The 25635-nt window shown below is 47.1% G+C and overlaps 10 protein-coding genes across 10 annotated transcripts; 5 read left to right on the top strand and 5 right to left on the bottom strand.

Annotated features, from left to right (window-relative positions):
* Positions 1–421: 421 nt before the first annotated feature.
* SERLADRAFT_355470 (uncharacterized protein) lies at positions 422–2971 on the top strand (the record flags this gene model as incomplete). The annotated part of the gene is made up of 12 exons (XM_007316958.1): positions 422–818; positions 873–931; positions 983–1047; positions 1101–1161; positions 1232–1451; positions 1510–1544; positions 1592–1643; positions 1692–2150; positions 2206–2291; positions 2344–2410; positions 2466–2699; positions 2755–2971. The coding sequence occupies 11 exons, from the start codon at positions 543–545 to the stop codon at positions 2637–2639; spliced, it is 1554 nt and encodes a 517-aa protein (XP_007317020.1).
* A 544-nt stretch (positions 2972–3515) lies between these two features.
* Positions 3516–4121, bottom strand: SERLADRAFT_464379 (uncharacterized protein; the record flags this gene model as incomplete). The annotated part of the gene is made up of 2 exons (XM_007316957.1): positions 3516–3721; positions 3779–4121. Coding segments are annotated over 2 exons (477 nt in total), but the record flags the coding sequence as incomplete, so codon positions are not given.
* Positions 4122–4214: 93 nt separating this feature from the next.
* On the bottom strand, positions 4215–6486 carry SERLADRAFT_360894 (uncharacterized protein; the record flags this gene model as incomplete). The annotated part of the gene is made up of 15 exons (XM_007316956.1): positions 4215–4339; positions 4393–4420; positions 4474–4601; positions 4657–4672; positions 4735–4754; positions 4812–4877; positions 4929–5123; positions 5178–5391; positions 5449–5586; positions 5640–5784; positions 5837–5856; positions 5909–5966; positions 6020–6066; positions 6132–6187; positions 6238–6486. 15 exons carry the CDS (start codon positions 6454–6456, stop codon positions 4265–4267), a joined length of 1425 nt encoding a protein of 474 aa, XP_007317018.1.
* A 1556-nt stretch (positions 6487–8042) lies between these two features.
* SERLADRAFT_464369 (uncharacterized protein) lies at positions 8043–10556 on the top strand (the record flags this gene model as incomplete). Its single annotated transcript, XM_007316955.1, has 6 exons — positions 8043–8087; positions 8158–8527; positions 8584–8665; positions 8731–8922; positions 8994–10271; positions 10327–10556. 4 exons carry the CDS (start codon positions 8298–8300, stop codon positions 9171–9173), a joined length of 684 nt encoding a protein of 227 aa, XP_007317017.1.
* A 134-nt stretch (positions 10557–10690) lies between these two features.
* On the top strand, positions 10691–11155 carry SERLADRAFT_464366 (uncharacterized protein; the record flags this gene model as incomplete). The annotated part of the gene is made up of 2 exons (XM_007316954.1): positions 10691–10821; positions 10874–11155. 2 exons carry the CDS (start codon positions 10730–10732, stop codon positions 10965–10967), a joined length of 186 nt encoding a protein of 61 aa, XP_007317016.1.
* An 884-nt stretch (positions 11156–12039) lies between these two features.
* Positions 12040–12477, top strand: SERLADRAFT_464365 (uncharacterized protein; the record flags this gene model as incomplete). The annotated part of the gene is made up of 1 exon (XM_007316953.1): positions 12040–12477. The coding sequence occupies one exon, from the start codon at positions 12069–12071 to the stop codon at positions 12225–12227; it is 159 nt and encodes a 52-aa protein (XP_007317015.1).
* A 736-nt stretch (positions 12478–13213) lies between these two features.
* SERLADRAFT_436669 (uncharacterized protein) lies at positions 13214–13924 on the top strand (the record flags this gene model as incomplete). Its single annotated transcript, XM_007316952.1, has 2 exons — positions 13214–13747; positions 13805–13924. The coding sequence occupies 2 exons, from the start codon at positions 13214–13216 to the stop codon at positions 13922–13924; spliced, it is 654 nt and encodes a 217-aa protein (XP_007317014.1).
* Positions 13925–14086: 162 nt separating this feature from the next.
* On the bottom strand, positions 14087–16637 carry SERLADRAFT_464360 (uncharacterized protein; the record flags this gene model as incomplete). Its single annotated transcript, XM_007316951.1, has 7 exons — positions 14087–14815; positions 14867–15040; positions 15105–15470; positions 15525–15686; positions 15739–16064; positions 16117–16180; positions 16241–16637. The coding sequence occupies 7 exons, from the start codon at positions 16412–16414 to the stop codon at positions 14729–14731; spliced, it is 1353 nt and encodes a 450-aa protein (XP_007317013.1).
* A 4404-nt stretch (positions 16638–21041) lies between these two features.
* SERLADRAFT_464355 (uncharacterized protein) lies at positions 21042–23130 on the bottom strand (the record flags this gene model as incomplete). Its single annotated transcript, XM_007316950.1, has 8 exons — positions 21042–21359; positions 21441–21844; positions 21904–22023; positions 22077–22327; positions 22381–22627; positions 22677–22768; positions 22825–22979; positions 23032–23130. 7 exons carry the CDS (start codon positions 22973–22975, stop codon positions 21188–21190), a joined length of 1437 nt encoding a protein of 478 aa, XP_007317012.1.
* A 370-nt stretch (positions 23131–23500) lies between these two features.
* On the bottom strand, positions 23501–25499 carry SERLADRAFT_464354 (uncharacterized protein; the record flags this gene model as incomplete). Its single annotated transcript, XM_007316949.1, has 9 exons — positions 23501–23787; positions 23840–24034; positions 24088–24353; positions 24419–24584; positions 24639–24713; positions 24762–24805; positions 24861–25033; positions 25092–25356; positions 25408–25499. 9 exons carry the CDS (start codon positions 25411–25413, stop codon positions 23625–23627), a joined length of 1353 nt encoding a protein of 450 aa, XP_007317011.1.
* Between the last annotated feature and the right edge of the window lie 136 nt (positions 25500–25635).

Here is a 25635-nt window from a genome sequence, read left to right as displayed (position 1 = left end):
AGTGAGCCTTGTACATGCAGAAGGGACTCGACGAAGTAGCTGTTACAATCTCTGCCCTCCAGAGATGACATCCACTTTGCAGTGAATCTGATAGTCCACCATTGTATTTTCACGAACAAATTTTCACGCATTTGGAGTCCCGAACGATTCTCTCGACGAAGAAAGGTAGAGATGGTCGAATAACAACTACTCGTGCAATGGTGGCATTTCAGGATATCATGATAGCCCTCCAAGTCCAGATTCGAGTCGAGGCAAGAGCGCTAGCTCTCTATTGTTTCCCACCACAAAGATGTCTTGTTAGTCAAACTCTGGGCCTACTCTTTGCTAGAAATTAAAAGGATCGATTTGAAACCCCGCCTCCGGGGGCCGGTGTACCACTTTTCTTTTCCCCAAAGACCACATGGATCTGATCAAATGTGATGATGTTTGGAACTTCCAGCTTATCGGTTAAATTGGACCTGCCAAGGGACCTACATATCCCTCTAATTAAATCTTATTTTCTTACCACTATCTGACAGACTGTCCTCACGCGTCCTTGCAAGATGTCAACGTCGAGGCAGCTCATCCCAGAGTCTTCCGAACCTGGAGAAAAGGATGCCGTTCAGCTACAATTGCTTAACAACAGCGAGCAAGGCCCAGAAACATCCGACCAGCGCCTTCTGGATCTAGGTTATAAACCCGAATTTCGACGTGAAATGTCTTTGTTTGGTGTGCTGGGCGTATCTTTCTGCGCAATTGGTATCCTCACTGGAATGAGTAGTGCGTATCAGACGGGTTTGTTCTCAGGAGGACCACTGGGGCTCTTCTGGGGATGGAACGTATGTGTTTCCTTAGTCGTCAACTTCACTTCATAGACGTGTTTTTCCGAGTAGATATGCAGCCTCTTCATGTTGTTCATCGCTTTGAGTCTTGCTGAGATTTGTAGCGCGTAGTAAGACATAATGTTGGTCCTACTACCTCTATCTAACTCGGACGTGATCAGTCCAACCATGGGTGGCCTTTACTTCTGGGTTTGCAAAATGAAGCCAGATTCTCCAATCCTCGGCTGTAAGTTTTTCTGTTCCCATATTTAATCCTAAAAGTTGCTCACAAAAGTTCAGTCTGTACCGGTTGGATATATTCTATTGCTATGGTCTTCACAGGTACATCTGGAAATTTGAGGTAACCTTCGTTATGGCCGAATAATCATCACTCCTCAATCGCCAAATATAGTACTCACTTGTTTTTCTAGTGTCGCACTATACCTCGCTTCTCTCGCTGAAGTGGGACAAAACCGTACACTGACAAGAGTGGAGATTGCTGCCATTGCGTGGGGAGTCAACATTGCATCTGGTCTTATCAACACTGTGGGAACCAAGGCTATCGGAAGGATGAGTACTTTTAACGTCTGGTGGACGCTAGCCGGAACATTTGTTCTAGTTGTAACGCTCTTAGTCAAGGCCCCAGAGAAGGTAAGTTTGCATTAATAAGGTATTGGATTTGCTTTTGGTTTACCGTTCCGTTTAATAGAATTCTGCTACTTTTGTGTTTACGGATTTTGAAAAGTTAGTGATATCATTGCGTGGCTAACGTCTTTCTGACGCGATTTTAGTTTCACGGGCTGGGGTTCAAAGGGTTTTGTAGTTCTGTTGGGATTCCTTCAGGTTTGTTCATTTGTCACTGCTTTTCAACCACTCTTTACACTACCGTAGGCGGTTTATACACTTGAAGGCTGTGAAACGGCTGCTCAAGTTGCCGAAGAAGCTCAACGTGCTGAAATCCTGGCCCCAATTGCAGTGGTTGGGAGCATAGTTGGCTCATGGATAATAGGCCTCGCATACATGCTTGCTCTCCTATTCTCAGTGCAGAGTATTACGAGCGTACAAGCGACGACCTACGCCATCCCAATAGCTCAGCTGTACTATGATGCGGTGGGCCAGAAGCTGACTCTGATGTGCCTGACTGTGATCGTATTAGCACAGTTCATGGCGTCAGTCACAGCTTTTACAGCGAGCTCGAGACTATTTTATGCGCTGGCAAGAGATAATGCATTGCCCGCAAAGGGCTATTTCATGGCACTAAATAAATATCAAGCACCCTACTGGGGTGTTTGGGCCTCTGTCGTGGTTGGATGTATCATTTCATGTGCCTATATTGGATCAGCCGTTGCTGTGAGCTCTATTGCAGTTTCACACGTAGTCTTCAGAATACTCATCTTTGCCACAGTTTGACGCTATCTTATCATCGGCTGCGATCGCAGTCCTGCTCAGCTATTTGCAGCCCATCATCATCCGTGTTTTCTGGCCCCAAGCGTAAGGATTGGTTGATTTATTAGCCTGTTGACTGAGCTTTATTGTCTTATAGACTGACGGAGCGTGGGCCATTCCACTTGCGCCAATGGTCTTGGCCCATCAATTTTGCGAGCTTTTTGGTTTGCTCCTGTTCTGAAGTCAGCGTGACATCACACTAATCAAGTGATCTTGTAGTTCAGCGCATTTATTTGCGTATTATTCGTCCTCCCTACCGCTTACCCCGTGAATTCATTAAACATGAACTATGCCGTCGTTGCCGTAGGAGGTCTTCTGCTCATTGTCGCTCTTGGCTGGGTCTTCTGGGGAAGACATCATTTCATCGGTCCCGTACAAACATTCAAGATGTAGATGACGAACCTTGCATACTACGCGATTTATGAGTGTAAAAATATACATATTAACCTCCGGGTAATGTTTGTGTTCCATTTTGTGAATCGTTTTAGTCTGATATCCTCACGACTAGTCCTTTCTTGACTCTATTTCTTCCTCATCCTCCACTTTCCTTTGATTTCCCTCATCATAGTCTTCTGCAATCTTCCGGATTTCGCGGCGGAGGCTCTTACCGTCACTGGCGAGATCTAACCATCTGTCAATGTCAAGCCCTTGAGACTTGTACAGTGCTTCGCGTCTAGAAGAAATTGAACAGTCCAGTACGGAGGAATAAGAAACCTCTCGGCCCTGATATAAGAACCTGATACATATGAGTCTAAGTTGAGGTAAACTAGCTGCCAGTTAGTTAAAAAGACTTACCACAGATAGCCGCATACCACAGTCGATAGGCCAGATAAGTAGGTTATGGGTTCCATAACGTCCCTAGAGAAGTATAGTAGATCAGTATGCAGTCAAAGTATCAAGAAGCCCACCGCACCATCCATAATCCCAAAACGTGAGGCGCGCAACAGCACCCCAGTACACAAGGAGCATTCCGAACCCACTAACCGCCATACGCCTTACACCTCTTTGTGCTTCTCTATCGCATTCTCGCTTGATACCTTCCATTTGACTCAGCTCTCTGTTGATCATGTCAAGCCTATGGCGTAGGTATCGTGTCCTGTCAGCGAACGTCGGGACTTCCACGCTAATAATTGTCTCCTCCTTCCCACTAGAGGGTTCTGGAATAATATGAATAGAGAACTCTGCTACACGTGCAGCATCCCTAATGAAATCGCCAACATCGGTAGAATCTGACCACTGAAAAGTCTGACCATTTAGAGTCATGCTACGGAAAGAGATATTGGTATATCCGGGCGCCAGCGAGCCTTGAATCAGTCTACTGACGTGAGAAAGAGGTTGGGAAGGATGCAGCAGTATTACCATGGGAGGTGGGGGCTTGGTGTCTCCGTGCTTGTTAGTCGATGCCGGATGTTTGTCGAATTGGCCAAGGGGAAGGATGAATTTGAAAAGGTGAGAAGACGTAGGGGATAACTTTCCTAGAAAAGGCACTAGATGTTCCAAGTTATATATCATGTAGAAGCGCAATTGCATACCTTTTCCCTCTTTTATGCTGTGAAAGTCGTCATCTTCCGAAATATCCCCACTTTTGCACATATCCGCAGTGCCTTTGTTCCAGCTAGACCCTGGTTTAGCCTCTGCAATGAACTTTGAATGAGCGACATTGGTATTGTCTATTTCCCGTACGCTCGAGAGACGTCGACACTGTGCACTGCTACGCCTAAAAGACTGCAGCACGACACTAGAACGCACTACACATTTACCAGTCCAGGGTCCAACGCGAAAAGCATGGAACAAGAGGCCCATGGAAAACAAGACGCGAGCGTTGTCCCTTGCTTCAAGTGTCAAGCTAGTACCAGTGGTAAGATGAAATGCGGTGGAGTACCATGACGCGTGAAGAGTTCACGTGACAATGATTTCTTGTCTCCTCACTTACGAAGTGTTCTGCATTAGCCAAATCACACACCGAATGAATGATTCCTTAATCAACATTAAATTTTAAACATCAAGGACGCTTTTATCTACACAGAGTGTAAAGGCTCCTTGTTAATAACTTGGGTGAAAATTGCCAGAGCAGCAGCAGGTTGAAAAGCAGCCTGTTATAGACCTTAGTGAACTGTAGTCTTCAAAAAGAAAACGTATCACTCACTACTTCGTGGCCAGCCCCATAGACTCGCCTACAAGATCAGCTGATTAGATCGTATTCTCACAGTAAGTTACGGACACTTACGCAAATGTGAAGTTGTCCACGTTCTGGATAGCTGCTACTGGTGAGCCATCGAGGGTCATATTTGTAAAGGGTGTCTTATGAAGGGTCTCGTTACCATACCAGTCCATGGCGAGGGCTACAGCGTGACACTATGAGGATTTGCGATGAGCTGTAGATTACGGTCATAGGACTACATGAACTTACACCTAACCAATTGCAGCTTGAAGGATCAAGTTATCAGCAACAGCAGAAAATCAAAATTGATAGAATTATGACTCTCACATGATATCTGCGTCGCCGGCCTGTGAATGATACAATGACATTAGAAAAGAAATTTTAGATGTAGTATTTACACTTACCCAAACCAAAATCTTCAGGCCTGAATTGGCTAAAGCAGAAAGTTGAGGCAACCAAGTCCTGGCATCCTAAAAAAAGAAATCAGCTTGAATAAAGACTGCATAACAAGTACGACGCACATCTCCCGTCTTCTCAAACAACAAGTAGGGCGGATCTGGACACTCGTAATACGTGGTCTCAGCGCCAATCTTATCCATGACATCTGTCTTGTGAAGATAATTCACGTAATATTCAGGTGGGAAAAGGGCGGACGAATTTTGTCTGAGGTCATATGGGTCATAATTACCTATCGTTGGTGTAAGGACGTTGTCATTCTGGATGGAATATCAGCGACATGCAATGCCGAACAAAATAAAAGTGTTCCTGACGCAGTAATTGTCACAAGTAAGACAGATCTTGTTTGATTCTGTCGAATTTCCAGCAGCATAGCAACCTTGCTCTTGAACCATGCATCCATCAGGACCATAATAAGCTTCATTGATTTGTTGAAGGACAGTATCGTTCTGCAGTTGGCCATAACCGGGTGCATATGTCGCAAAGTCGACATAAGCTTTATTCTGAATGAGCGGATCATACCATCCACTGTAAGGACACAAAACATAAGACAACAGCTCATATCATACTATATCATATACTCACTTGTTGATCATCAGCGCACTGACGACAATGGGTTCACCTTGCAGAGCGCCCTGCGTGATTAGGTCGGTTTGCTGCTCAAAATACGTGACAAAACTTGGTCCGTAATGGCCACCATAACTTTCTGTGGCAAAGATGAACCTGATAAATGACCATTATCAGTAGAATCCCGCGACGCAATAACGTTTCCTTACTCTCGGCTCGAGTATTTGGAGAACTGTTTGCTCTCAAAAAGTACTTGGAATGCAGTCCAGACGAACGGTGCAGCTGACTCGGTACTGTTCGCCGTGTCTGTTCCATAAGAGAATCCCGTTCCAATAGGCTGGTCAATATAGATGACTGTGAAGGCAGGTCAGTTTTTTAAGCAGGCTGTTGAACAAATAAAACGCACTATTGCTAACATTATTCCAACTTTGATATTTCGTTCAGTAACTGACTTGGCCTGAGGTAATGTAATAATTACCTGTACGGGTTCAGGAACGTTGCATTCCCGTCGGGGGTAACGTGACAAGGCCCATTTTCTGTATTACCATAGTCATTGCACGCGTTCATGATTTGACTCCATAACCATTACCTTGGAAGAGGCCGATCATAGAGGAGCAACCAGGACCACCATTGAGCCTAGAGAGTTCAAATCACGTCCGAAATCAGTATATCACGCGCCGAGCCATCCATTCGCATCGTACCATAATGTGAAAGGTGCAGTTTCGGGTGAATTGCGCGCCTCAAAGAACCAGAACCACTGTATTTGGACGTGAGTTATGGACGCAGACTGTAACTGTTATGATATACCATGGACATGTTGGTGCCAACATCAATGTATCCTGACAGTTGTTCTACGCCTGGCGTTGTCTCACAAATCCCGGAATTCTTTACGTACCGAAGTCCAGTGTCATTGTAAATCTGCGAACGGACTTCGATGTGCGGAGAGCGGGAGTCGGTGAGGAACGCTCTCGTGGCAGAACTACCTGCAAGGACGGCGAGACCTGCAAGGACTGAGCGCAGAACCATGATAGATCAATGAATGTCGCGCAATAGAGTACGTGTAAGCTTTCAGTCCAAAAGATGCAGCGTACTTATAGGAATTCCGGTTTCCCTGGGAATGATTACGACCAACCATCATGGAAACTAGCCCGATAAGTAAGTAAGAGACTCGGAGGTCAGGGCTTGCTTGATGGTTCTATTGGTAAGCGAACGCACTCCATCTTAACAGGTGACATACTAAGATAGACTGCAGATGGTAGTAGTACGGCATCTGCAGTCTATCTTTGTCTTCGATCTTTACCGTAAGTTGCATTCTTCTGACCTATAGTATAGATCCAGGCTTTCCAACACTTCCACTCCATCTGACATGAAAAGCACATCTTCGTTTGCCAGCTATGATGCATATATGATGTCTGGCCACCTGCTTTCTCATTGTTCCAAGTCGGATTTCGTCCAGCTCGCTTGTGATGTTTGAGAAGTCGCGGAGGTAGGAACTTTGTATGCCGCACGTGCTATCGACCTTTTCTCACGTTAGTTTATTACATCCCCCAGTGCATAAACTATTTCTCCCAGCAGCGTTTGTGACACCGTCAGAGCGGCCTCGCTCTTTTGAATCATATCCGAAGAACGAGTGGTGATGTGACTGTAAAGCTGATATACACCTCCATGCCCGTTCATAGTACCAGACAGTATAAAGTTCAATCGCTCTCTGAGCGGGCTTTGCTCAATATAACAGTTTGAGCCCATATGAAAAAACCCGCTGCGCGATCTGCCAATTGGTCCATGGCCGAACGTCCTAGCCAATAAATTGGCAGCGAAGGATATCGCTCTCGTTCTCCCCTGAAATGGCTCTCAAAGAACATAGGCACATCTTTTCATCAGGCGTCACTTCGCCGCCAGTCGGCAGAACAATATGTTTGTACATGTCAGAGAAAGACCTAGGTACACGCTCATCTCTGCTGGTCACAAGTAGCTTGACGTCCTTGGGGAGGGAAGACCACTGTGACATGGTGTCAAGCAAAACGGCGCGCTGTGCATTATGTGGGTCATTCACACACTCGTCTGAAGCATCTACAATGACAATGGGGTACCTGTTACATTGTTCGATGGAACACCACATAGCGGCGGCTCACTGAACACGGTGTGATCTCTGCAACAGGAGAATGAACCGCCACCGAGTCAACATTCAGCTCTAACCTGTGAGACCAAAGCAGACATGACTACGAATGTTCCGGTGTCAGGATCATCCTTGATCTAGGATACGTTCTTCTCTGCCTTGGGGCCGTTAAGCTAATTTCTAATAACATCCTCCCTCATGCTTTTTCATACAAGGATGTATGTAGCAGGGACTCTAAAAAGACTGGATTCAACTTTGCGAGGATTACGTCGTGTCTAAAGCCGAAACAAGCTTGGACATGAGTAGTATTGAGGCGTTAGTTGTATTTATGCCATAAGTAACGTTTTGTTCGAAAGGCATTCTTGTGGATGAAAGACAAACAGTGAAATTGTCGAGAGAGAATGTGATGGTGAAATGACGAGGTTCGTTATCGATGGTGGCGATGCAGATGCTGTTGAACCCGAATAAGGTTCGCTACCACCTTACTTTGCAACTTGAAGTTGACTTGAACATGAAGTTCTGGCTCGCTTGAACATTGAAGGTGAGTATATAATCCTGCAATGAATTCACTGTAGATATAACCTGAGTCTGACGCGTTTTGTCGTCATCAGACGCGGTCAATTTTTGTTCCGCTAATTCGCTCTCAGGCTACGCCCATGTTTTTGCTCGCGAGGAATGACTCAGGAAATATAAATATAGGCATTGTCCTGTCTAATCTTCCAACCTGACGATAACTCCCCTTGAGAGTACAATGAGTGTCCAGCAATTCCGTGCCACCAAACTCGAAGACTGGGCTCAGTCCGATGAATACCACAACTCTTTTCTAATCCGCAAAGATGAGGCCCTGGACAGCGCTCTTCAGACTAGCTCGGAGAACGGTTTACCGGATATCGCCGTAACATCCGCTCAGGGAAAGTTCTTGAAGCTCCTTGTTCAGTCACTCAGAGCCAGGAAAATCCTGGAAGTGGGGACCCTCGGAGGGTAAGCGGCCAATATCACTCGACTCGAACTGTGTTTCATGGTGCCCCCATACACAGATACTCCACAATATGGCTTGCTCAAGGACTTTCAGATGACGGGGAACTCATTACTCTGGAGGTGTCTGAGAAGCACGCACAGGTGCATAGTACCCTTTATACAACCTATACTGGTCAGAACACCCCTAATATACATATATGCGCCAGGTAGCGCGTGGTAACATTGAGAATGCCGGTCTTGCTTCCAAAGTGAAATTAATCGTTGGGAATGCCCCTGAAACGATAAAGGAGCTGGGGCCTGCAGAGTCTTTTGACCTGGCATTCATAGACGCCGATAAGCAAAATAACTTCACCTATTTTCAGGAATCTAAACGCCTCGTTAAGAAGGGCGGTGTCATCGTAAGCCATTTATCTTTTTGTAATGAGTGATGGTGGCTTCTGTGATTGTTAACATGTTTTGCGATGTTTAGATAGTTGATAATGTTGTGCGTTATGGTCGGGTCGCGGACCCAACATACTTAGATGATCGAGTAGAAGGAGTTCGAACGCTACTGAAGGGTATTAAAGATGATACAGAAGTAGATGCAACCACTATTGGAACAGTCGGGGAGAAGGGATACGATGGCTTCTTATATGCTATAAAACTTTGAATCTGCATTCAGACATAGCTGGGACATCGGTATTGTACATGTATTTGGATCGGGTATCTATAAATTATGAATATGGTTATACTGCTGTAAAAATACATATGTTGGATTACTGCTTGCCAATCTTTCCATCTCTGGTTCGTGAAAATCGTATACGCAGCATCAGCCAGTGAAGCGTGTAGTGGAAATGGTTATGTGACATAAATGAGGGTACGTCGTTGTGAATTGATGATGCATAGCGTCACGAAAGCTCCAAAGAGCAGTCCAGTAATTATGCAAGTTGCTGTTTCAGTTATGGATTGTGGCCTTGGTATTGGTTCGCTCCATCCTTGTTTGGATTCACCAGTTGGCTTTAAGGGGATTTCGGGCGATGCGTCCTTACTGGAGGAGTCGGCGGGAGTGGATGAAGGTGGCAGTGCAGGAGTCACACCGTCGAAAGGAGGTTTCGTCGTTTCATCAGGGGTAACAATAGTCGATGTCGTTGACTCCTTGTCATCCAACGTCGAATCCCCCTGAGCAGCTTCATAGTCCTGCACTAACCGTTCAAGGTCTGACACCACCCCTTGTAATCTCCTCACCTCCGTCGCGACTTCCCCCTTGTTCTTCTCTCGAACCTCTTCTCCGACTGCTTCCACCAACGATCGTATCACTTCCCACATCTCCAAATGATCGCGCGACCACCACTGCGCTGGCCATTGTGCTATGATGAAAGAAAGGCTACAGACTTTTGAAGTAGCGCTGATAAAGTCATCCGAAAGAAGTTGATGAAACCATGGCCTTAGAAAGGCCATAGCGAGTCGGACGGAACCCCCTGTCGCATCGCGTAGTCGATGTTCATTGGATAAACGAAGGAATTGATCTGATGCATCTTGGCAGAACTGGCGATAGCTTGGCTTTTTCTCAGCGGCGTCCCAAGATATTCTATCGAGGGAGGAGCCTTTCAAACCTGGTTCCGGGCATCGGAAGTATGATGGTAACTTGTCGAGAAGGGAAAGGAGAGGGACGGAAGCAAGAACGGCTGTTCCTGGGATAGATCCGTAGACGAGAACGTCTTGTGATTCTAAAGCGAATCTGTACCATTTCCAGTAATCAAGATGTCGTCTACAAAACACCCAAGGTCAATTCAATTAGAAAGACGAGCGTTATCCAGACTCACTCTTTTGGTGTACCTTTTCGAAGAAGCTCTACTGCCGTGACTGCTCGACCAGCGAGCTGCCTGGCATCGATGACTGCAATCTGAACATCGTGTTTCACGCTGACCTTATACCGTCGAGTGGCCTCCCATATAGCCCAGATGAAGCTGAAGGAAGTGGAGATGTATGGGGATGAATGCCTTCTCGTCCAGTCCATATGCTGGGCAACGTCATCATAGGTGCTTGACGATGCGATAGGTTCCGAGAGCCGAGCGTGAGGTTCTGGAAGCCTCTCTGCGAAATGGGTAAAGCTCTCGTTGTACTTCTGCCCGACGAAGTACGGGTCCGTGCTAGGAAGAGGAACGGATTGCGGTTTTGGGGTGTAGACTCGGAACAAGAAGGGATTCTCCTGCACAAGACTATCAAATGAGACTTCTGGGCCAAAGCCATACTGGGGAAGGGGAACGTTGGCAGCTGCTCCCGTGCGGGACGGACTCGGGGATGGGGCATCCTGAGAGGTTTCGTTCAACATGACGGTATGAGGACAAGGATTGTGAGGATCGCACCAAGCATGAAGCAAGCTTTTCTACCGAGATGCAATAACCTCGTGTTCTCCTGGTGTATCAGTCCTATCGGAGCCCATCAGGGCGCACAGTCAACGTGAACTATAAGCTTGTCTACCTTGCACCCCACCAGCTGTTGTACACGTGTCCTCAACGAGGCATGACCTGTACATTGTCATAATGGTCGATGACGAAGCAGATTGAATCCTTCACCTTAAACTTGAGGTTATTATCATGTTAATGTATAACCAGCTATTGATGCAATATTGATGGCTTGCCTTTCTGTTTAATCCACACCTAAGTTAATAGTTGGGTGTTCGATTACTCACCTCAGATTCTATCACCGAATGTTCCTGGCTCTGTAGACCTTCCCAAGGCTTTACTATTTAGCGTCATCCTTGTATCCCATGACCCCACGTCTGCAGCTGACAGGTTCGGGTGTGTCCCGTTACCCTTAATCCTGCACTGGGTCTCGACTCTCTCATCAGACTCACATCGACGTCCTGTGACCCTCTTTCCTCATGGCCGCATCAACACCGGTACAGTCCAATTCCAATCCCTACATGCTAGATTATCGGACATACAATAGTGTCTCGATAATACAAGGCTGGACACAGCTGCACGGCCAATATTATTTTCCTACAGTCGAAGTGGTGTCACATGGGACTGCGAGGCGCCTATGACGAAATGCAAATATATGTAAGATGGCAGCTAATCCTTGCTGATGTTACTGCGACAAAAACTGAATCACCGACAAGCACCAAGGTGCTATGCCAGTTCGAGGCAAGTGGGCACTGCCCAAATACCGATGTCGACGATATTAAACAGTAATAATCCTTGAAACGCGGACGTGCTGTGTTGCGTAGCACGAGAACAGTGTGAAGCCAAGGAGATGCAAGACAATGCTGAGATGTTCTGTTTGTTGCACCGTCGTGGCGTCGCAACATTCGCAGCCATTTCGCAGTGATATTTTCTGCCAAAAGCCATGAAACGACGCCAAGCCAGTCCTCGACTTTCATTGGACCGGTGGGTAACTGCCGGCTGTCCGGTCCCCAGCAATCGCTGACTTCTAATTACCGGTAAATTACCGCATAAGGCAACGTATGTAAGTTCGTAGGCTTTTGCAACACGCTTACCGCTTTTCATTATAGCCACAGCTCCGAGGCCAATCTCCTCGCTCAATTGTGCAAACAGGTGTGGTAATGCTGGGCACTTCCACATATAGTGATACCTCAGATCGCCGTGCTGGACTTTCTAGAAATCGTCAGCGTAGAACAGCCAAGAGAGAACGCACTCAAGACATCGACAACGTTAATCGCGACCGCCTTTACTACCCTTCGAGTCAGCTGCCGCTTCAGTGACTAGGTCCGGATCCGTACAATGCTCTATAGATTGCTGTGGTCTCCGAGTCAACAGAGCAACATGTCGCCAAGATCACGTTAAGGCTTATAGCGCTCACCGTCGGGCGCCATCTAGCTTTCGCGACACCACTAAGTGATTCTCCACGACAACTACGTACGATTGATATTATTTTAGAGACGTGTAAGCTACTACCGCTTATCGAGTCTTTTTGAATTCGTCTATTTTAACAGGATCATGGAGTTTGGCTAATCACGATCATCTGCTTTCTGCCAGCAATATTGTGCTTAGCGGCCCGCATTGCATAATCTGCAATCATATCAGTTACTTTCTCAGCCCCAACAGGCTTTGTTTTGACCACAATCTTAAATAGGGAGCTTCGATATTGAGGTGGCGTTTGAGCGGACAAAATGCAACGCTCCTCTTTTCAGTATTATCATTTCACACTACTCCAGTGGCGACAATCTGATGACAATTACTGTAACCAGATTCTGGGATTGTGATCCCCTTTGACCTTTTGCTTGCGCTTTGCCAAGCTCAAAGACAATTTTTATCCAATATCCAAGCAGGTCCCCGAACATTACCTACTCAATATACCCATTAAAATGGCAATGTGTATCAGGCTTCCCTTTCTAATGGATGAAGAATCAATGTAACTGTTAAGCCCACGTTTTATTTTAGTTATCTTGGCACCTGATGAGAAATCAACCTACAAGTCGGTCTTTGGCCCCAGGCAACACACAACAACGCTGTGTTCAATGAGCTATCGCTTATTTCCGCTTCTTATCCGACCTATTGGTCGATTATCTGTGCAGCATAGCACCTGTCAGCCTGACACTTTCTCAAGGGCGTTTGTTTCTCCGTGGAAACTGGAAACATTCTGTGATGGCTGATCCAGGGTTATTCCAAGCTTAACATGCGGGCCCGTCACTTGTATAAAGGACAAGCTCAAGCCATCGTTTCTATTTCTCAGTGATTTCTCAGAGCCATGTCTCAGATGCGCCGCTCAGTCCTCAAAGCGCTCAACGACGTGTCCTCTCGAGGGGTGATGCGTAATACGCCTCAGCGTCACGCATCCGCGTTATCCTCAGCAGCCACTGCAGAGGAATACGAGGCACTCACACTCCCACCTATCTTCGACATCTTCGATGCCCCGACCAGACTGGGAGAATCTAGCAAGCAGCTCGGTAGAACGAGCTCTGCACCTTGCGCCGCTGCTATCGGCGCCACCCAACGGAGCGGTGAAAAATCACGAAACACCTCCATAGACGTTTCTAACACTGTATCACCATTTTCGCTTCCTCCGCCTCTTGTTTTCGACGGTCCTGCGCGTCCCCCCCATCTTATGCATCTCGCGCTTGAAAAGCGCCGCAAACTGCGGCAACGATTATCACCATCTTTGAGTCGGACCACTCATACTCCTTCCATCAGTTATACCCCCTCACCCGAGCCTCTCCTTGAAATATTCGATGGACCCTCTCGAATTACACGATATAAGTACCCAACGTCTCCTCGCTCACAGGTAATTCTGGCGTTGCATCATTGTTTATGAAATTTCTCACTCCCCCCTTATTCGTAGACATCCACTAAACCATACATTTGGTTGTTCTTGGGTATCTCAGGAGCATTTGGCTGGGTCGCATTCAACAGCGAGTTGAATAGCAGCAAGGAACGCAACAAGGACGCTTTCCTAGCTTAGATAGATGATTATCCAGGATATGATCAACGTGAGTTTTTTTTTCTATTTTTGAGGGCCAATGAAAGTCTGACGAGTTTGCGTTTTGTTCTCAGAAACGTGATGATATACACGTACGTTGGGGGTGTAAAGCCTCGGCCCCCTGAAGCTTGATTGCTTGATTCCGAGTAGCCGACGCCGTGTAATCCGACTGTAAACTGCGCAGTCCGGCGCTTTCTCGTTCTCTCTCGAAACAGTTCTGGTCTATTCTCGAAACTAGCACGATTTGTATTTCCCATCATAGAGGGACGTGTGACGGGCTTGGGATGGAAGAACAACCTCTTAGTGCATGGGCGCAGCGGGAACTACGTCTATTACAAAATGGGGAAGATTCTATAGAATGTTCCTTTATGTCTGTACTTTTTCTTTTCAGGATTCGGTTGTACGGTTGTTGTAATGTAGCGCATTATCTCCCCATGCTTTCACATTTCTCTTAGACGCACACATGGATATCTATTACGAGCTTTTATGATGATCATTTTGTTGTAATATGTTGTGGTACCAGTTGTATGTAGCCAGATGATGGTAAATTATGTCACAGAACTCTATGATTTAGACGTGGAACCTCATTTTGGATAAACCCGGACGTTATTAAACTACACCAAAGGCTAGCAAATAGAGTCACATCAGGATAATGTCAAAAGGCACATGAGTCCAATTGGCTTCCATACGACAAGAATATGGTTTCGCTTAGTACGTCTTCTCGAAGGCGAGAAACCCACAGGACCTTTACCACGTTTATTTAGACAAGTAACTCAACAGGTTAAATCATACGCGCGGAAAAAACCAGTGGTCAGCCGAACTCGGTTTGCTTCTCTGCAATGTCAACGATAACGCGGATGTCCCCTGGCGCCCCTAAGATAAAAGAGTTAGATCGAAGCAGGACCGATGCGGATGATGACATACGGTCCAGATCCTGCTATCACTGACAACCTTTCTCAGGGTCCGAACATCGAGCATGAGGTTGCGCACATTTTCGCGATTTAGCGTGGGCCGGGGCCCGTGGGTGGCATGAGAGTCACCAATATCAACGAGGGTCTCAAGTGTGGACGAAAAAGTCAAGGCAGAACCAAATGCGGTCTATGTCAAACTCCGATTAGCATTTAACCCACAACAAAAGCGGCGAAGAGAAGATAGACCGTACAAGATCTTTCACCGGGATGGCGACCTCTAGTCTCTCAAGTTGCGTGCAAGCGTCGCATATTTTACGTATAGACGAATTGGCAACAGTGCACTCCATAAAAGCAAGATGCGTCAAAGTGGGAGCAAAAGAATCGAGCATTGTTTGTAAGAACGTGTCCCAAAGTATTAGCTGACGATCCGAGACTTTGACAGTGAAGGATCTGAGTCGTGGGGAATACGGGCGAAAGATTGTGAGTAAAGAGGACAACATGGCTGCACTCGCTGTAGAATCGATGGCTCGGATATCCAGCGCAAGATGACGAAGGCGTTGTAGTGGTGGCCGATGCAATGGCAATATCGAAGAACTATCACCCAAGCTAGAGCTATCCTGTTCTTTCTTTTATTTCGACGGTGAAACTCAAAAGATTACTTGACGACGTACGAAGATGGTGAATGACAGTTCTTCCAAAAGGTGAGTACGAGTCGCGAGCTTCAAAACAATGTGATGATTGACTTTCGAACATCCTATTATGTGAAGTCCCAATAGGTTTGGAAGGTGCATGATCGTGGGCTCTAGAATGCATTCATTCAAGTCTTGAGTCATCTGAGGGTTACATCAACGTTTTGTGATATGTCGACGACCGACTGTCACTCACATATAGCGCCAGCGTTGTCAGCGTCCGTTGAGCCGATTCTGCCCATTTAGGCAACAAATTTAAAATACTCCAGGAAGCAAAGTCCAGGACGATACTACGTGCGGTATTAAGCTTGGTCAGAGCTTCTGACTGTTCGGTCGCCAAAGCAGCATGTATGTGTATATTCTCGAGTCGCTGTTTTCCTTGCAGAGATTCGAGGAGAGGAGCGAGGATTTTGGGAAGACATGTAAACGATGTCAAGTTTTTACAGGATTGCATAGCGGCCGCGCATTCAGCAAGAAAAATCGGATGGGTCTGAGCTTTGAGGACAGGGGCGGCGTGGATGTCTGATTAAACTCGTCAACGATTGTTGACTGATCTCCGGCGAGAAATATGTACCAATGCGCCGAACATGAATAGCTAGATCAGGGTGCAACTTCAACACGGCGAAAGGCGAAAATATCTTGTGTGCGAGTTAGCGAGCTAGCAAAAAAAACACAAAAAAAAAACATAAAGGACGCACTGAATTATATCTCGCCGAATGACGCAACTTGAATGATACGGTGGAATACAGCCTAGGGATTACTCCTGCAAGAAACGATCGACTGACCAACGCGATCGAAACTAGGTCGTTTCCCGCAAGATACGCGAAGATGAGCTCTAGGACATCCAAGTTGAGATTGTCAGCAGAAACCATGAGCAAATCCGGACTCCTGGACTGTGCACGGTTCAATGAAGTGTGCTAGAGCTGGATCGCGTCGACGTGCAGGTTGTCACGATATGAATGATCTTCGCGGCTCTGACACACCAAGTATCAGCTGTGAATGACCCAGTCTAATCAGCTGTATTCTCGTTGTGGGTATGCTAGAGAGCTCGACACTTGAAATATAAGATTGAGATATAAGGAAACAAGGCGCAGTACTATGTTCCTATTGACGAACCAAGATAGCAATTGATAGTGCAATCCGAGCTCCGCTAAACCCTAACCTGATCGGAGGGTTTTTGTCACGTGGGAGATCTCACGCGCACGAGCCATCCCTTGTGCATGATCCCGTTAAGGCTCCCTGCATCTTTCAGTTTGAAGGGTTGGCTTCAGTTTTCTTTAGTGCCGACATCGTCGTGAACGATGCCAGGATCGGTTGCATCTTTGGACTCCCTCAGCTCTCCTTCTCCCTCACCTCCTCCAGGAATCGGACGTTCCATATCACAGCCCACCACTGGGGGTACAGGCGCTGGTCTTGACAGCGACTCTGAACTCTCCGAGTTGACTGAAGACGAACAAGAGATCGATAACAAGAATGTGGATATCATGCAGGAGGATAGCCAAGAAGATGATGGTGCCAGACATCGTCCCACCCGTCGTGGTGGGAGGAAAAAGCGTGGCGGTATGGTTCCTGCCCCAATGTGGGATTGGGCCTATAAGGCTAAGAAAAGTGAAGACAGAGCCACCACCGGCGTAGAGGAAGAAGAAGAGGAAGAAATGGCTGGCCCGCCAACAGCCATGGAAGAAGAAGAGGACGAAGACGAGGACAGAGATTCGGCAGCTCAGAGCCTCAATGGCAATGCTATTGAGGACGACGATGACGACGACGACGACGACCCACTCGGGGAAGATCAGCGGGACAATGATCGCCCTGCCTTCAAAGCTAGACAACGCGCAAAAATGGCGGGTGACGACGGAGTTCCAGACATAAACGACCGTTTTCACAAACCCTCCAGTCGTAATGCATATACGCATAATCGTCGGGGCCGCTCTCCATCTAAGCCCACCGTTCAGGATGACCCCGACGAATCATCTCGTAGCGACGATGAAGAGATGGATGACGGCAATCCCGTTCGTTCCAGGCAAGTCATAAACTCAGCCGACGCCAGTGACAATGAAGACGACTACAAGGGTGATGATGATGATGATGGCACTGAATCTGAGGAGGAAAATCCTGACCCAGCGGAAAACGACGGGGATGTAGACATGTTGCCCGTCCTTCCGAGCACTAAATCTGGCACTGCTGCACCCTCTATAGGCATGGACGTTACGGCCCCGCCAGCTGCTGCTGTTGGCCCTATAGCTGCAGCCGCGGCTGCCTCATCGATAATGGCGGGTTCATCTGTGTTGGATCCTCCTTCACCCACGCCATCTTCATCTGGATCATTCTCCCCTTCATCTTCGCGGTCACCTTCTCCGGTCCCGGCAGAACAGGCATCAGCTGTGAACGGTCACTCAGACACTCGACGGAAGCGGAAGAATCATCGTACAAGTGACTCCGCCCTTATTGTTGGAGACGCGGGAGTGTCCGAGACGCTGGACGTCGTAAACAATGGATCGAAAGTAACTCCACCTGATTTGGATCCTGACCCAGAACTTATTGACCGAGATGGTCCTGCGGAGGAACCTGATGCCGATCAAGAATTAGAGCTGGATTTAGAGTTGGAATCAGATTTGCAGCCTGCTCATAGGGCAGAAGCTTTGGATGTTCTGGCCACCATCGAGCTCAAGTTTGCTCTGTTGCGGGAAAGAGTGTATGTGGAAAAGATGGAAGGTTTAGCTTGGGAGGAGAATCTAGTGAGCGAAGGTATGTCTTAATTTTACTTGCGCGTTATATAGTTGACTTAGTATTCTTCATCATTCGATATCTCATAACTCGATGGATGTCTTTACTCTATGCATGATGTAGGTTCCCACCCTGAACTACTCCACCTCCAGACAGAGCTATCCAAACGGCGTGACAAGCGTCTAGAACTGGCGAGCCGTAAGCGCACATATGAAACAGCTAACGTCACAAAGAGGTGCAGAGCAGACGAAGAAGCTGTATGGAGTTGGTGGAAAGTAAGTTTACTCCAGTCTTTAATCAAACGAACGCCAGTTGCTAACTTGACATCTATAGTTCAGCAGAGATGAGCTACAGACCGATTTAATTGCGGAGACGAATAGGAAACGTAGAAAGCTGGAAAGAGAACGGAGAGCCATCGAGAGGCCTCAACCAGGTTTGTTATTCACAACTTCGTCTAAATGATCACGTCTCATCTATATGTTGACACACGCTTGTTTAGTTCGTCGTATCCCAGCCTTCCTACAGGATAACTCTGCTCCTCCGTCCCTTCGCCAGATCGTCAAAACGTTTTCTTTTCCCACCAATAACATGGCTTCCATTGCCAAGAAACGTGATGCACCCTTTGCCTCAAACCCTTCACTTGTTGCATTTCCAGACTTAGCAACTCTATCTTCCGCTGATGTTGCCCACGACCTTGAATATCTTTATCAAAATCGTAGGGCGCCTATTGACATGCTTAGGATGCCCAGCATGAATCATGGTGTTAATATCGCCCCGAACGTGCCTTTCGGGCCGCCAGTCCCCACCAATCATGGCTTTGACGCGTTTATCCCCAATAGTACAACAGTTGACGGGCCTCCAGGAGGGTCTTCGTATGCTAGCTATCCTTCTGGAAGTCGAATGCCTCCTCCCCCGATATTCTCGCAGTCACAATTCTCAGATCACTCGTTAGTTCAAGGTTACCCTGTTCTCGGTGGTGGACTGCCAGGGAGCAGACAGCAACATCATCCTCTTCCTTTGCACAATCCCTCTCCCCAGCAGTTTACGCATGATAGGGATATGTCGCTGCCTGGACTTGGCTTACCCCATCCTCAGCATGCCATACAACAACCTTATATAGGTATGAGCAATCACCCTTATCCGCCACAAATGCATCTTGGCATGAGTCGACCGATTTCACCCGTTCATATATCGGGTCATGCTCCAGGAGGTATCTCCGGACCCGCGATTGCTAGTGGTGCGCATAATTCTATGGCGAACTGGGGAAACTCTGGAAGAATGCCTGGCTTACACCAGGAACCAAAGCCTACAGGCGGGAGTGAATGGAACGAGGGAAGACGACGAGAGATGAGGGTGAACGATGAGCTGGGACGAGACAGAGAAAATCAGGCTTTAAGAGATCGTGATCGTGAGAAGGATAAATTCAGGGAAAGGAGTGAAAAAGATCATGGCCATGATCCGCACGAGTTTGATTACGAGCAAGAACGGGAACGAGACTATAATGCTCAGCAAATGAAGCAAACACACCAACACCCCTCCCTCCATCCTCACCAACATTTGCACTCTGGGGGACCACCTCATCATCACAGTGGACAACATCATCCTCATCGACATCATCACCATGTTGTCCACCATCATCACCCCCAACAGTCCACATCAGGGTCCAATGGTGCAGGGGCGCTCCTACCACCAGGTGTGTCGAGTCCTCGAGGACACCATCGTGAATTTGAGTCTGGACATCCACATCCACACCCTGGTCCTTCTCACACAGAGATTGCTATGTCTTCAAAGTCTGTATCGCATCCAGTATCTAGTCGGAAGCGGGAGGATAATCTATCCCTCGACTATCTAGAGCCACGAAGTAAACATGGAAGTAGGCCCTCTTCCACGCACCCACCTTATGATGATCGTGACCGACCTATAGCAACGCCTTTTGCAATGGCCCCATCCACGGTGTTATTGAATGCTTCGAATTCCGCGTCTGTAAGCGGACATCCTATATCGTCGGCTCCATCGCCTAGATATGCGTGGCCACAGACAGACGGTGGACCATCGCGGTTAATGCCACTGTCGAATTCACAGGGATTGGTGGATCGACATAACTCACCGGGTCTTCATCGTTACTCAAGCTCATCTAGTCACCCGCCACGTCCACCAGAACAGTCTCGACATAACTCGTCAGGGCTTTCGCCACCTCGTGCCAGGCCTCTACCGCCCAGTCCATCCTCATCTTTGACCCTTCCTACTCCTTTACGATCACCGACCCGATTTCCACCACCTTCCAGTGTTGGATTGCCCTCAGCAGACACTCCAGCTGTGCCATCCTTAAATTCAAGTCATACCGCTTCCGCTACAACCAGTCCCCTTTCAAAGCCTCATCTTCCGCTGTCCCCGGCCTCGAAGTTGGGTATTCCGCGTTTGTCCGGACCAGGACAAACGGCTGCACCCAGTGTCATGGAGGTTCTTAATAATGGGCCGTCTACATCGGTGTATAACATCGGAAGTAGGACATCATCTCCTTTGGTTGCTTTTTCTTCTTCGTCTGCTCAGATCGCTCCTCCCCGTTCTTTACAAAATCCTGGTGGGCCTACTTTACCTCTACCAAAGATGAACGCAATTCAATTAGCGGATGGTTCTTGATTTAGGAATTACCTGATGTAGTACAATGGTTGAACTCACTAATTTGTAATGTACATATGCTGCGGATAAATAGCGTGTCTCTCAGGGTCCGGCATGACAATAGAATCTCCTTGCTTTGTCACATCCTCAGTTAAGACATAGAATAGAAGTATGGGTTCAGTGATTGGATTTCTGTTCACCTAATATATACTGTATACATCCACTAACAACAGTTTCCAGTAACCACGCTTTGGGAGGATGCGACAATAAATTACACAGCAAGAAAGAAGAGGAATAATAATTCAGAAATCTCCGAGGTCCACTTCTATGGATTCGATTACCGAAGTCTCAAGAGTCTTGGTAGGAGAAGAATGAGTACCCGACAATGCTGATGGCGGAAGTGGGGAAATGGATCTCGCGCCAATATGCTCCGGCTGTAACAGTGGTGTTCCCGAAACGTTCGGTGTGCCTGGTCTGTGTTGGTAGAAGGATATGAATTTGCATGGGTCAAAGGGCACCGAGTTGCAAACGTGGGGAGACTATTAAAGTACATACCTCGAAGCGGTATTGAAAGTTTTCGCGATAGTTTTGAGACGTGCACTAGGGTCAGTCGGAGTGGCTGTACCAGATGCTCCAGCAGCAGCTAGTTTCCGCTCCCTTCGCTTTCGTTCTGCTTCTTGGAGTTCTGCCTTCCTGATGGCTTCAAGGTTAGCCTTACGATTCCGCTCATTTACTTTTGCAAGTCGATCGTTGAGAGTTCCTTCTTCCTCCCGGACGTTCACTGGCAATGGTAGTTCCGCAAGTTTAGCATCAATGTCAGCTACTTCAGAATAATCTTGTCGACGGAGTGCTAGAGTCCTTGCTTGAGTTAATCTTGACCGTTCCATGGTGATCCATCCAGCGGAGTGCTTGTTAGCTTGCAATTGGCTCTTGCGTGCCAGCATCGCATTTATATCACTCTGAGTGGAGCATTGAGCGACACCAGCGAGGCTATAAAGATAATGATGAATAACCAGACCTCGGTGACCGGTTGCGTTATTAGACGAGCAAGCTGAGCACTCTTCTTTTCCAGATGACGTCTAGACGGCAATTTTGTTTCCTCAGCCGCACAAGTTTTTGTAAGTCGTTCGAATTCTTTCTGTGGGATGTTTGAAACATGTGTCTGGGGGATGGAGAGATAGTGATACCAACCATATCAAAGGGTGCGTTCGATACTTTTTCCATTGTGAACGACTTAACAGACTTTCCATGCTTAAGGTCAAATGACTGGTTGACCGTTTTATCATTGATTTTGTACGGTTTGACCAAGTTGGCGCTAAGGTCTTTCACAATGCTTATTACATGGACGGTATACATATGGCCATACCACGTACTTTGTATTTCACATAGTCGATACACAGGCTGACTACCCTCTTGGCCGATGAGATAACGCACCCAAGCACCTTTTCACTGTGTTAAGTCTATCGAGCTTATGCGTAATAGTGAGCCAACTTACCTTTCACATAATCTTCAAACCAAGGCGCCATGCAATATTTGGCGAGCATATCGCGACTGAGTCGGCATGTATTCAGTGTTTCCACTGTAATCGGCTCGTCGTCCGGATTCGTTTTGTTATAGAGTTTTCTCTCCTTTTCCTCCTCTTCTTCAAATTTAGTGATCTGACCATCCTCCTCTTCGCCAGAGGAGGAGTCCATGTCCATCGGTGAAGACGATTGGTCTCGCTTCGGAGAGTTGGTCCTTGTCTGATATTTCTGGTGAAGCAGGATGGATAAATAAAATTAAAGGTCGTACGCGTTTTCTTTCGTCCTTTGCCTTCCTCCTGGCTTTGAGCTCATCGAGTTTGCGAGATTTTTCTTTTGTGGCGCCCCGCACAGCATGTTGTCCTGCATATAAATGTACTTGTGAAAAAATTTGATGCACGAAACGATGGAATGCAAACGTTTTGCAGCCTTGGAGACGGTGTCAAAATCGCCAGCTCGGTCCTTCTGTGCCTTCAGCATTTGGTCGAGATTTCGTTTGTCTTGTACACGCTGCATCTCTTCCAGTCGCTGTGCAAGCACTCCTTCGCGTTCAATTTCGGACATCTGCATGAGTCTAGCACACGTTCCATAAGCCAACCGGAACGATGATCCGCTTTACTCAGTACCTTTGCTTGTCTCCCTCGTCGATGTACCTGCCCTCGAGCGGGTAAGGATTTGTTTCGTCTTCTTCGCTCTCTGGATCATTGTCTGACTCGCTTAGGACGCTATTTGAAGCGTAAGGCCTGTTTCGACAGTACAGGAGAGTTATGCTCACTCGACTTTTCGCTTCTTGGCACCACCAGAGGACTTGGACGACGGGGCCTGCTTTTTTCTGCGTTTCTTTTCTGTTGCGCCAGCTAGCTCCAGAAGCTCGTCGGAAAAGTCACCCTCAGAATCAGACATTGTGGAATAAGGAAGAAAAAAGTTAAGAAAAGCGATACTAACGAGCCAAGTGGTCCATCAACACCGGACAAGATTGGCAGCTTTGGCTTTGTTTGGAGCATTTCTGCGACCGGTTTGTGGCCAAAAACCTTCATTTTGCCACAATCCATCCCATATATAGAAGGTCGAGCCTCCTTATTCTGTGCTTATTATACTCAAACCGCTAACGTGTCATGTTGTTGAATTGCTGTACTGACAAGCTGTTGCCGGAACTTGACACCATATTCTTGCTACCGAATGTGAACCACGAAAATGCGAAACGACATATATACCGTCATCATGACTGTTCTGCCAGAACATATTTTTTCCTCTCCGCCTTGGGCTTGTTCTCGCCAGCCCGAGTATGTTTTCGCCTGCGTTCCTCCTTGACCCTGCGCGCATCCAGCATTGTGTTCTTGAGCTTCCCTGCTTGATACACGGGTTTTGGAAGGTGACGAGACCTGGCTAACATTGAGGATATCACATCGTTTGATAGTGGTGTGCAAAACTTACCGTGATATTTTCCCCACCTCCGAGTCCCATTTCCACCGGTCCTTTAGACTGTCTCGATATTCTATGGCGGCTCTTTCTCTGGCGGTGACAATTCCCAGCTTCTCTGAAGCTTTAGCTTTCCATATTCTCACATTACCGTCATCTGAACCAGTCAATACAAAACGTGCATCGTTAGTGAATATTGAAGAGGATACTCTGCCATCGCATGCTTGTGAGTACGACTAACAAGGACTGAAACAGTTCCGTACCTTTGCATCCGTTTTGTGTGATAAACTTCGGGGCCATGACCATGGCCTTCTTTCCATATCCGCACTGTCCGATCCCATCCTCCACTGACAAACTCCAGACCTGTAGGACTCCAATCACAACTCATGACTGCAGCCACGTGTGCTTTGTATATCTGTGATGGCGCCGACAATTGGCGTACATCGAAAGTATACAGATTATGGTCTTCTGAAGCCAACAATACTGTAGTTGGGAACGTGGGTGACCATGCCAAGGAATTACTGCGCATCTATTTGAGACACAATCAGTCTTAAGGACAAAACGAAACAAAGAAATCAGATATAGTAGGAGTACCTGCATAACAACTCTTCGTTCCGCTTTTCCGGTTCGAATGTCATATAGTGTAAAAGTGCGATCGGAACCTATACTTCCCAAAACAGATGTCTCACTTAGATTGAACCGAAGAGCAGTTATTGTTTCTGTTGAAGTGGGAAAGGTAATATTCGATACTGCAGCACTCCTGAAAGTATAACGAGTTAGCTCCACTACATTAGGGAGGCATATTGAGACGTACTTCGTTTCATCCCAGATCTGCACAGTATTTGAGGCCGTTGCAAAAATAGGGCCTGATCGGTGATGGTCTATAGAACTAATGGAAATTTAGAACGACTGAGTAGTAAATGAACCTCTATCTCACTTAAAAGGAGATTTGCCTGGAAAGATGTTTAATGGCGTTTCCGACTGAGGAACATTAGCATTTAGAAGGCAACGGAGCTCCAGTGATATCCAGACTTACGGAAGTGCTTCCATCCCCATCCGCTGCTAGATTCCAAAGTTTAATGTTGCTATCAACCCCACAACTAAGAAGTCGATCCCCTTCCGCAAAGCAAAGACCTGATACCTTTCCCTTGTGTGCCCCTTGAAGTTGGCGTAGAGGCCTCCGTTGAGCGATATCATGTACAATTATCCCTAAGTCCACGATGTATGTGTACGAATAATTAGTGCCAGAAGAGAAACACGCACGCACCTCCATCCCAGCTTCCGCTGGCCACAGTGTTCAATGAACCGGGTTTTTTGCACAAGACCTCTACAGCGTCGATGTGACCTTCCATACTGCCTACGAATGGTTTTGCGAACAAGCGGTCCATCTTTGCAGCGTTCAAAGCACGGGTCCGCTCTCTGGCGCGAGAAAACGGATGCATCAAGGGATCAAGATTGCGTGAAGTTGGAACCGGATCTCCTGGTCTACTTGGCAAGTGTGTAGAAGGTGCATGCTGCAACACCGATATTTTCTGTCCTAATGTTAACAAAAAGCGGGTGCACTGGATGACATTGTGACTCACTACCATAGTGATTCAAAGACTTGTTTTTATTGCCTTTGCGAAGGCTTAGAATGATGAGCCTGGTAGTTGGACTATGCTGCATGAAATGCAATGAGCCTATCTACGAGCACACTATAGCGATCTGAAAAAGCTTGAACCCCAGATCAGGGTATGACAAATGAGACATCATGTGACCACTGAGTCTTGATTTCCCAAATAGGCAGTAGTAGTTAGCAACTGTCGTGACCA

Source organism: Serpula lacrymans (genome assembly GCF_000218685.1).
Source record: "Serpula lacrymans var. lacrymans S7.9 unplaced genomic scaffold SERLAscaffold_5, whole genome shotgun sequence".
NCBI classification, from domain to species: Eukaryota; Fungi; Basidiomycota; class Agaricomycetes; order Boletales; family Serpulaceae; genus Serpula; species Serpula lacrymans.
Note: the sequence above shows the minus strand (reverse complement) of the source record. Positions and strands in the feature narration are given on the sequence as shown.